Here is an 11,591-nt window from a genome sequence, read left to right as displayed (position 1 = left end):
TGTATGAAATAAATTTAAATGTATCACTTGTAGAAATGTTTACCAAAGCCTCGTGAGTTCATCAACTCTCCCGCCTAGCCTAGTAAGTTTAACATGACCAGTCCTGTAAATTCGTGTCAAATATTACATATATTAGCATTCAACAAACTGTTTGTTTTGAATGTGGGGTTTCGTCAATCTGATTAAAATCCGATGTAGGTGTCGGCTAATAGTGCATTGCTATCTTACCATCGTTATTTAGCTTGAATTGACCTTCGTAGTAGATGTTTACGTTTTTAGCCTGATCGCCTCTTAGAGGAGGTCAATTCAAGCTAAATAACGATGGTAAGATAGCAATTGACGTGGACGTGCATTGAAAATTTGGGTTTGGTGTGATCTGCTAGAACTGACGTCACAACTATTTAAATATCGTTTGCATACATTTCGCTTTGGATCTGGATTGACAAGTAAACCATGAGGTATTCTTGCCAACTAGAGAACACTTAACCATGACAAGACTAACAAATCGAACTTATAAAAATACATTCACACTCTGCAATGGGACCGTAGAGGGCGCCATACAATAACGGTAGTCTAAGAATAGAATTGTTAGTTTTACCAACAATCTAACTATTCGATACTCAATATCTATTTTATTTACTTTGCACATTTAAAAGTACAGATATATCATGTCAATGTAATGAGGCTTATGTTACAGAATGAAATGCCAGTACAGAAAGCGTAAAAAAATCGTTTAGTTTCAGTTACTTCATATACATATATGTACAGCAGATAATATATTTGGAAGTATTTAAAACACAGCAAAGGACATTCTCAAGGCAGATACATATATATAAAGTATCCTGCAATATCGAGGGTTTCCATTCTGTTTATCACCATTCACGACCTTGCAAATACTGAAAGTATCAACGTATATGTAGCACGCCCTCATCTGGTCAAAACATGGATTATCATGCACTTTTTTAACGAATCAGAAGATTCCTTTTATATTGACCAATCAAGAAGGCTATTATATGAGCTACTTGGTTAAGTCATAGTTTCACAAGTTATGAGTATAAAACAAAACAAAAAATCGCCATATTGGGCAATGGCTTGTGATTGCCACCAATTACATGAAGCAGGTGGGGCGTGCTAAATATGCAATAATACCGGAAAGGGTTGCAAAGGGAATTTGACAGAAATCGGAAACAAAAACCCTTGACAACATCAAGATTGATATAAAGTTAAAATTGGTTTATCAATGTTACTCTCTCTATAATAATTCTTTACAGTCTTTGTTATACTGTGTTTATAATTAACTTCATGATGAGGTACATTTTCAACAGCCTTCTCTCTGAGAAATCCTGTCTCGTCTCAAGACAGCCACAATGACGTCAATCAGCATGTGAAGATGAGTTGGTTCCCGGAGTTTCGTTCACCATATTTAGTTCAAACCAGCATCGTCTTTCGAGTGTCCGGTAGTTTCAGAGATAAAAGTCCGCCAGCGGTGAACACGGCTGCCGCAAGTAAGACTGGGATGGCACGGCTGACATGGAGGAAGTTACCAAAGGAGACGTTGCCAAGAACGCCCCCAACTCGAGAGAAGGCCGATAGTAATCCAAATGCTGTTGCTCTAAAGAAGAAATGTAAATGTCAATTAGTAAGAAAAAAACTTACTGTTGAGTTGTTACAGATTGTTGCAATAACTGCAACTGTTGAGATTTTCCTCTCTCTCTCTCTCTCTCTCTCTCTCTCTCTCTCTCTCTCTCTCTCTCTCTCTCTCTCTCTCTCTCTCTCTCTCTCTCTCTCTCTCTCTCTCTCTCTCTCTCTCTCTCTCTCTCTCTCTCTCTCTCTCTCTCTCTCTCTCTCTCTCTCTCTCTCTCTCTCTCTCTCTCTCTCTCTCTCTCTCTCTCTCTCTCTTTGGCTTCTAAAGTCCTCCCCCTGTGTTTACCTGTCTGTACTGTTTGTCTGTCTATCTGTCTGTCTGTCTATACATCTGGTATATATCCGTTTACATGTTTCTGTCCGCGAATTCATTTTTCTTCATTGTTGTTTTTGTTGTTGTTGTTGTTGTTGTTGTTGTCGTCGTCGTCATCGTCGTCGTCGTCGTCGTCGTTGTTGTTGTTGTTGTTGTTGTTGTTTTGTTGTTGTTGTCCGTGTCAATAAGTACAACAATCCCTAAGTTGTGTAATTTGATCTTAGGAAGTTACATTTTTTATTCAAAATTACAATTTTTTAATTATGATCAATATTAACGTCTCCAGTAGCTATTACAAGAGAGACTTTGAGACCGTACGATTGTCCTTACCTTTTACTGGTAGGATAGAGTAAGGTAGAGGCTACATCGATAGCACTCCAGTTACATAGACTCATGAATTGAATAACACAGGATAAAGCTACAGCGCTGATTTCAGTATCCACCCACCAGATGAAGAACGCCCCCACACCACACAGAATAGTAAATGTTGCTGAAAGAAACAAATATGGTTTTTATTAGAAATGCCCCAAATATAGTTATAATTTGATTTTTTTTCTTACAAAAAATCGAGTTTTCTTTTATATCATTATCAATTTTTCCCTATTCATATTCTAAGTGCAAATGTCCTTTCATTATACCATATATATCATACAAAATATTTCAAGAAACTGTATTCATAATACAATTTTGCTATGGTCATAAAGTGTAGCATGTGCATTCCCCATTGGTTTCTGCGCAGCTGTATCAAACAAAGCCGGTGAACAGTAATCTGCATTGCGCTGTATATATCATTCAACACTGCACACCGAAGTTTCAGTCCACAACATTATCGCAAAATTGAATGAATACAGTTTCTTGAAATATGTTGTATTAATTAAATGAACTAACGTGCCACTTATATATACACATACCTAAAATGTGGACGTCAAGACATTGGCGCCAGCGTGTCTGTGTTTTGTTGCAGTGGTTTAATTCATTCAGACTAAATGTGGACAGAAATTGCAATGTTGCTATCTTAGTTTTTATCGGTTTCTTGCACAAGTGCATCACAGAGCCAGTGAACAGTAACCTACAAGGCACTGTATTTAGAGATTAAAGGGTCCAATTGGTGTGAAATATGAGACGATCGTAATGTCTCTTGAAATTAAGCCTACACTTATAAATACATACTTACCGTATATACTTGTAGCTCCAATCTTATCAATAACCAGAGCAGTAACCACACATCCAGGCAGACCGCATATAGAACTAATAAAACTCTCAAAATATACAGTATATGGATTGTAATCTATACTAAAATCAATTTCACATTTTTTAGCCATGTTGTAAAATTCTGTGTTTTCCAGAATGCTTCTCTCAAACTTGTAGGCGTAAAAATCGGTGTAGTTGAATACGCAGTCTGTTAATGTCGAGCCGAAGAAATAAGTTCGGGTGGAAGTGACGTCAGTGAAGTCAACATTGTGGAAAAGACTGTTTTCGAACGTGACGTGTTTCATGGCCACCTCATGGAAGGTTACGTCAGTGAAATTACAGTTTGTGTACTGTTTGTTTTCTAGGCGTCCAACGAAAGTTAAATCACTCAGGCTACAATTGGTTACTTCGTCAACACTTTTCAAGTACTGTGTTGTCTCCAAACGTTTGATGTATTCCGGAAACCACAAGGTCAATCCATAATATCTAGAATATATAAGTTTTACAATAGTTGTCTTCATTTTTGTGAAACTGGTAGTATACATCTGTGGCATTTAGTCACGAATATTTGTTCTTTCCGGCTGTCAACAAGATTTTTTTGGTAAGGCTTGGCAATGAGCTCACTACATCGACAAATCTAAGGCACAACTCTCAAATCTTGCTGAATTCTGTGATTTTCTAAATTCCCTTGTATTTTGACGAATTTCTCAGCCAATGGATAAAACGGTTTGCGACCCTATACCCCTCCCTCTGAAAAATTAAAATGTTGCACAAGAATTCATTCTCATTATTTGGTTTTCTGGTTTGGTTTTCTGCCAAAACTCACCATGGGTATAAACTGTAGAAACAATTCTAAAACTATGATCATTATATAGTCTCAGTTACCCATACTCCACTGGTGGGTCTAGGTGACGTCACTGATGGGTCTGGGTGACGTCACTGATGGGTCTGGGTAACGTCACTGGTGGGTCTGGGTGACGTCACTGATGAGTCTGGGTAACGGAGACTATAGTTGCGTGATGCGAAAGTTTACTTAGTGTATCTAATTTCTATTATTTGTTTTCCTTTTTATCGCAAGAAATATAAATAACTACACGATAAAATTTGCCCGTGAGCAGTTTACTACCCTACCACAGGTTTTCTCATTTTAAAGTTGTGTTATGGACGTACTGTTTGAACGGTTGTGTTTGGAAATACATGAAAAGTCAATATCTTTTCGAATAATAAACATAAATTTTAGTCGGGTGGCAGGATGAAGGATACAACTATATGTGCGTAATCTCGATTGTATCAGTACTGTCTTGTGCCATTAGGGAGCGATAAAAAACGTTGATGTTTATATACTTTAAAGGGACACAGACTGAGTTTCAATGTGCTCGGACGTAGTTTATGCTACATATTTATAAGGCACTCGCAGTATTCTACTTACTGAAGCACACTTAACCATCACTTGCAATTAACGGAACTCAAACCTGGTATCAAGATATAACTCATAAATAATCCGATGACATAATTTACTATACGTATAAAAAAAGACCACGAAATCCCTTCTATGCAATCAACTGTCTCAACAACGCCAGAAGATAATTGTAATGTTAATAGAAAGCATGTATTGAGATTAAAATCAATTTTAGTTAAAGTTATTATGTAAGTATTTTCAATTTGATAAAAAGCTCTAAATTCAGCTTGTGACACTTCAATAGTCAACAGTCACGTTCTAGTACTTACCCAAATGAAGTACAGAACCAGCAGACGAGAAGGATGACCGTTACATTGACGAAAGGAGGTTCCAGGAGTTCCAAAAAGTTTCTCAGTGTCTGAAAAGTAACAGTTAGTGACACAGTGAGTCTTTGGGCATTATGCTTACATTCATTCATTTAACAAGATAGGAGTGACGTTAATGTATGTTACAACTGCTAAAATTGTATTCCTTGGCAGTTTTTTATATGTAAATTGTCAATATTAGAGGAGGGAATGGTGTCATTGTGTAGTTGTCATTTTTGTTGGTTTCTTGCTGCTGTCGCACATTGCAGTATCACCAACGACAGTTGTTCGCCATTGTTTTATTTCTAATATTTCACATCCCATGGTTCGTGCCTTACATGGTGAACAACTGTCGTTGGTGATACTGCCAATTCAACAAAGAAGAAACATGCAAGGTTTTGGTAACGACTCGGAGTGAACAACAAACACGCTGACAGCTGTTAGGAAAATATATACAGTGTGCGTAAAACAAATGAAATATGAATTATGCGTCATACCCCTTTTATCTTGTAAGCTGTTCGGTCAGTAAATCGTTTCAATGAAGTGTCGTCTTTGTTGAGATCTGCAAACTCCTGGGGAGCACTCGTCGCCTTGATCTCAGTCACCTGTAAGAAAAAACACATTACAAGTTGTTCATGAATTAAAGTGGTAGAGTCTGTAACTGTGGCTCACTTTCGGTCAAAGTCGGTGTAATAGCCTAAGAATATTCGCAATATTTTATTGAGACCAAACCAGATGTGGTTGAGTATATGCACAGAGATTTGTTTGTTTGTTTGTTTGTTTGTTTGTTTTCTGTCTTTTTTTATAACCTTCGCCAAAAACAAGAACCCAAAAACTGTATTCGTTTAGTGTCAAACCGCTGTAAAGAAAATAAATTAAATTATGTTGTCGAGCGTTCTTTCAATATTTTCCATCAATTTGAAAAAAAAAACATACAAAAAAATATTTGAAAATAGTTGAAGCTCGATATTTGATTGATTGGTTGAGTTTTAATCCGCAATCATCTTTGAGTCAAAAGAAATATTGTACAGGAAATATCGGGAAGAACAGATAAAAGAAATATTAATTAATAAGAGGAAATTTACCGAGAAATCATCTGTGCCGTGGTTTATTCGATACACTTTCCGTAATATTTCCATCGCCTCGTCGTGCCGTCCTACCTGTAAGTACAAAGATAATTAGAAGATAGATATATGGGGCGTTGACACTACTGTCTCCCCACATGAGAGTACACCAATATGATACAAATCAACCAATTGGGTAAGAGTACTTTCGTGAAGACGACTTGACAAAGACAAAGTGTAAATCTAATGCATATGCGATTTGATTGAAGGGATTGGTGGCCATATAGATGAGGATTGGGTATTTATTTTGGATTTTTAATTCATAAAACAATTTTATCACGGGTTCTTACTTGAAAAATCAATGGGAAACAACATATGCCAAGTCCTTGTTTGTAACTCAATAAATTTCAAAAACAATAATAAATGTGTAAAATGTTTGTTACTGTACGTACAATAACAAACTTTGAAAACATGTTTACAGTTTTTTTTTTGCAATGTATTGAGTTACAAACACAAACTTACCGTATTCTTTGTTGTTTCACATTATTTTTTCTAGTAAGAACCCGTGATAAAATAAATTAAAAATCCAAAATAAATACCCAATTCTCATCCATATGACCACTTTAATACTTATGTAGTTCTAATACATCTTTTTTTTAAATGAAAATTGGTTTGCACATCACATGTTGGTTATCTGTGTCTGTTACCTTTCATATTGCCTCACGTTTGTTCCAAACTTGAGTTGATTCATTTTGTTGATGATTGATGTCAACAGCCAGGGACGTAGGCAATGTTGAGATAACATGTTCAATAACAACTACATCCAGTTATAAGCTATGCTATACCAGGTACGTATAAACAGTTTTATACGTCCATGGCTATACTAATTTTAGATCACATCAAAGAACCTTCATTTTGAGCTACTTGCAACGAAGTTACGGACAAATGCCGCGCAAATATGCGAGACGAACAGAAAATGATGACACCACACCTCAAACACGCCACAGGAATAGGTTCTTTGACCAAATTTGGGGGCAGAGGAATGCAAGTTAATTCTCTCCACGTGTGGGGGAAATAAGATAGTCAAATTACATTGTGAACACTTTAACGTTATTTAAATATTTTACCTCGAGTAGAAACCGAGGACTCTCTTCCATAAACAACAGTATCACTATGGCAACGAGACATGGCACGGAACCCAGCATAACGAAAACTCTCCAACTGTGAACTTCAAAGTCAGGAGGCAGTACAAACATGATGTCTGTCGAGAAAATGAAATATAGTTAATATAGTACAGTACAGATCGAACTGGGTTATACGTAGGCGCTTCTTCTCGAGATTTTTAGATTCTCATGACGAATTTTCCCTTTGTCGCATTGGATTAGTATACAACCGTTAAAGGAGGAGCATGCAGTTTGGATTAAACGAGATATCAATTTTAGTGAGACAGGCCTCGAGGTTTTTATGCTAAGATATACAAAAGTGTATGCTCTCTGTATTTGGTTAGTAATGATTCAAATAGTAGAAGTATGCATACAACTGTTATTACAGCAGACATATTATAGACTTTGTACGTATTACACATAGTATTACATGTATTTAAAGGTGGGCATTTTTTCATCAAATAAACAGAGATATATTCACTGAAAATTAGTCAATTATTTATAAAAAGAGATTTTATCTCTTAATTACATGAATTAGTGGTCAATATCATATGTATGTAGAGTACAGAGTAGTGGCTACTTCAAATCTTGTCGGTTTTCAATCTGTCACCATGTTAAAATTGTACTAGTTGTGTAACGGGAGTATAATTTTCGATCAGACAACCACAATATAATCAGTATAGAAAACTGTTAAAATACCAATAATTAGACATTACACATGGTAATCAGTTGTCGATATTATTTAAACCCTTCCTATGATAAGTTCATTTCACTTTTGAATTCAGATAATATAACTTATGTAAATAATTTAGCTTCATTTATTTATTTTGCAATGAAAAATAGAAAGGAATCTCCCTCTATGAACTGAAACGTTTGTATTATTGTTTGCTCTGTGGGCCTGTGGCCTTATTGTTTTGAAATAGACTGATTGATTGACTGATTGATTGATTGATTGATTGATTGATTGATTGATAGGTTGATTGATTGATTGATTGATTATCAATAAGCAGTACAGAAACAGGTTGAAATCGTGGTCGACGTTGAGGGCGCTGATTTTTGGGTCCATTTGATTTGATTTATCGTGTATTCAGCAAAAATTACGTTTACCCACAGAGGATTCAATACTGTTCACGGTGTACGATATTACAAGTAAGTTATTGTACCTAACACAGAGGATTCAATACTGTTCACGGTGTACGATATTACAAGTAAGTTATTGTACCTAAGGGAGCATTCGTTTTTTACGGGGAGGGGGGGGGGGGTCGGTGGAATTTGAGGTATGAATTAAATGTAAAAAGCAACCCCCCCCCATAAAAATTACTTTTCTAAAATTTGACCCCCCCTAAATCCATCAATTGTAAAATGTGACCCCCCCCCCTATAAAAAATTTTCACTTGATTTATAATAGATTTATGAAACACTTGACTTATATGAGTGTTTGTTCGACATATCACATAATGGACCATGAAACCTAGTCCATGTAGTTCCGTGACTTCCAAGTAGTACACTGTCTGCCTGATCTTGTTGTGTGAAAGAGTTCATTTTCAATGTCACTGCTATCACTTTCAGAGTCACTTTCCGAGTCACTTTCCTCTGATTCACCCAATTCATGTATCACTACATGTCCATCTTCTGATTCACTGTCTTCGTCCATCTCATCCTCTTCATCGCTCTCCTCCTCCTCTTTATCCCTCTCATGGTTCACTCTCAGACTCAAAAATTAATTTGAATGAGTTCTGTTGTTTTTAAAGAGTTTTTAAAGAGTTTTAAAAGTGAGGTACACATGTATGTCATTATATTGCCACAGCCTGAAAGTTTTATTTTTGTGATTCTGTGTTTTCTTTTTTTTACTTGTTATCACCTGATCAGACAGAATAAAGACATGTTTGTATTCTGTTTTGTAAATTTTTTTGTCAATTCTGTTGTTTTTTGCTATGATTCCATACAAATCTGTTGTAAAAATTGACCCCCCCCCCCCCAAACCATTGGATATAAAATTTGACCCCCCCCCCTAAAAACTGCTTTCTAAAAGTCAACCCCCCCCCCCGAATTCCACCGACCCCCCCCCCCGTAAAAAACGAATGCTCCCTAACACAGAGGATTCAATACTGTTCAGGGTGTACGATACTACAAGTAAGTTATTGTACCTAACACAGAGGATTCAATACTGTTCACGGTGTACGATACTACAAGTAAGTTATTGTACCTAACACAAGTAATTCAATACTGTTCACGGTGTACGATACTACAAGTAAGGTATTGTACCTAACACAGAGGATTCAATACTGTTCACGGTGTACGATACTACAAGTAAGTTATTGTACCTAACACAGAGGATTCAATACTGTTCACGGTGTACGATATTACAAGTAAGGTATTGTACCTAACACAGAGGATTCAATACTGTTCACGGTGTACGATACTACAAGTAAGGTATTGTACCTAACACAGAGGATTCAATACTGTTCACGGTGTACGATACTACAAGTAAGGTATTGTACCTAACACAGAGGATTCAATACTGTTCAGGGTGTACGATACTACAAGTAAGTTATTGTACCTAACACAGAGGATTCAATACTGTTCACGGTGTACGATACTACAAGTAAGTTATTGTACCTAACACAGAGGATTCAATACTGTTCACGGTGTACGATACTACAAGTAAGTTATTGTACCTAACACAGAGGATTCAATACTGTTCACGGTGTACGATACTACAAGTAAGTTATTGTACCTAACACAGAGGATTCAATACTGTTCACGGTGTACGATATTACAAGTAAGTTATTGTACCTAACACAGAGGATTCAATACTGTTCAGGGTGTACGATACTACAAGTAAGTTATTGTACCTAACACAGAGGATTCAATACTGTTCACGGTGTACGATACTACAAGTAAGGTATTGTACCTAACACAGAGGATTCAATACTGTTCACGGTGTACAATATTACAAGTAAGGTATTGTACCTAACACAGAGGATTCAATACTGTTCACGGTGTACGATACTACAAGTAAGTTATTGTACCTAACACAAGTAATTCAATACTGTTCACGGTGTACGATATTACAAGTAAGGTATTGTACCTAACACAGAGGATTCAATACTGTTCACGGTGTACGATACTACAAGTAAGTTATTGTACCTAACACAAGTAATTCAATACTGTTCACGGTGTACGATATTACAAGTAAGGTATTGTACCTAACACAGAGGATTCAATACTGTTCACGGTGTACAATATTACAAGTAAGTTATTGAACCCATCAAAATATTTTCAAAAAACGTTCCAGTAGCAGCTAGTGCAGCTTTAAACTCCAACTTTACACTGACCACGCAGACCACACAATGAAACACTTTAACAGTGAGAGTAGCCTGTTCACTGAACGTTTTTGCACACCTGTCGTACCTCCTATGGCTACATAAAGGCGCAGTGAGAAGTCAATCGCCTCTACATTTATTATTATTTATCGTGACATGAAACCATAGAGAACTGGTGACATATATGTATATATTCACACGTTTTTGACTACTTTTACGTTCGCCATCCAGCTTCCTCCTTCTTACCATAAGCTCGACGGCGAATGTTTACACAAGGGCTCGAAGTGTGACAATTAATACGTTATGTGTACGCTTAGTGAACTCGCTGATGACAGCTAAAGATACACCTTGAGAATAAATTACACTCAAATATTTATAATTCATATTTATTGAACATTACAGTAGTCAAGAACATATGTAAATCTTCACATCTATGCCTCCAGTTCCCTGTCAAAATGATGAACCCTTCAAGTTTTAGCAGTATTTCTCTGATCTCTGAATGTGACTGCTCGCCCTGTAACGGCTGTAATGAAGTACACTAAAAGCTTTTTGCTACACGAAATAAACACATTTAGTATTATATCATCTTGGAATAGTTCATTCTTGCAAGCCGAAGTACATGTTTCTGCTGATGAAGCAACGAAATGAGTAGCCTCGTTTTGGACGGTGCCGTAAAGAGGTCTGAGGTTTATGACGTTGGGAACCGTTTCTTTCAAACTATATTAAAATGTGTGTTTAATAAACTCCTTAGTCACTTTTATTAGGCACTACATTATATCAATCAATCAATCAATCTTTATTGCGTAACATCATGCTTTAGCAAGCATGGTAAAGCATACAAAAATAAGTAAATAAAATACAATCATTTAGCCAACTGCTATATTTTTTACATTAACAAGAAAGTTCTCAAGAGAAAGTTTATCATCTGCAGACAAAATATGTAAAAATTTACTTTTGTTATCTAAGGAATGCAAATTGTAATTACTTAATGAAAAAGAAGAAAAAAGTTTCTTTCTCTCATTTATGTAATGAGAACAAATAATTAAATGATGAAATTCATCTTCTACCATTATATATCTTTAGAAATTAATCTTGGAATTATTGTGTGTTCGAATAACTATTCACA

The 11,591-nt window shown here is 36.1% G+C and overlaps 1 protein-coding gene across 1 annotated transcript in view; it reads right to left on the bottom strand.

The window, feature by feature from the left end:
* Positions 1-538: 538 nt before the first annotated feature.
* The window catches only part of LOC144447499 (synaptic vesicle glycoprotein 2C-like), a 30,479-nt gene continuing 19,426 nt past the window's right edge, over positions 539-11,591 (bottom strand). Inside the window, exons 4-10 of the mRNA XM_078137541.1 lie at positions 7,104-7,237; positions 5,998-6,072; positions 5,410-5,517; positions 4,877-4,965; positions 3,132-3,634; positions 2,288-2,447; positions 539-1,612 (exon numbers count right to left, since the gene is read on the bottom strand). Of these exons, the coding sequence (XP_077993667.1) occupies positions 1,429-1,612; positions 2,288-2,447; positions 3,132-3,634; positions 4,877-4,965; positions 5,410-5,517; positions 5,998-6,072; positions 7,104-7,237 (1,253 nt within the window). The 3' untranslated portion in view covers positions 539-1,428. The remainder of the gene's footprint in view (positions 1,613-2,287; positions 2,448-3,131; positions 3,635-4,876; positions 4,966-5,409; positions 5,518-5,997; positions 6,073-7,103; positions 7,238-11,591) is intronic.

Source organism: Glandiceps talaboti, chromosome 16 (genome assembly GCF_964340395.1).
Source record: "Glandiceps talaboti chromosome 16, keGlaTala1.1, whole genome shotgun sequence".
NCBI lineage: Eukaryota > Metazoa > Hemichordata > Enteropneusta > Spengelidae > Glandiceps > Glandiceps talaboti.
The sequence above is the reverse complement of the archived record's forward strand: the minus strand, read 5'-3'. Positions and strand labels throughout refer to the sequence as shown.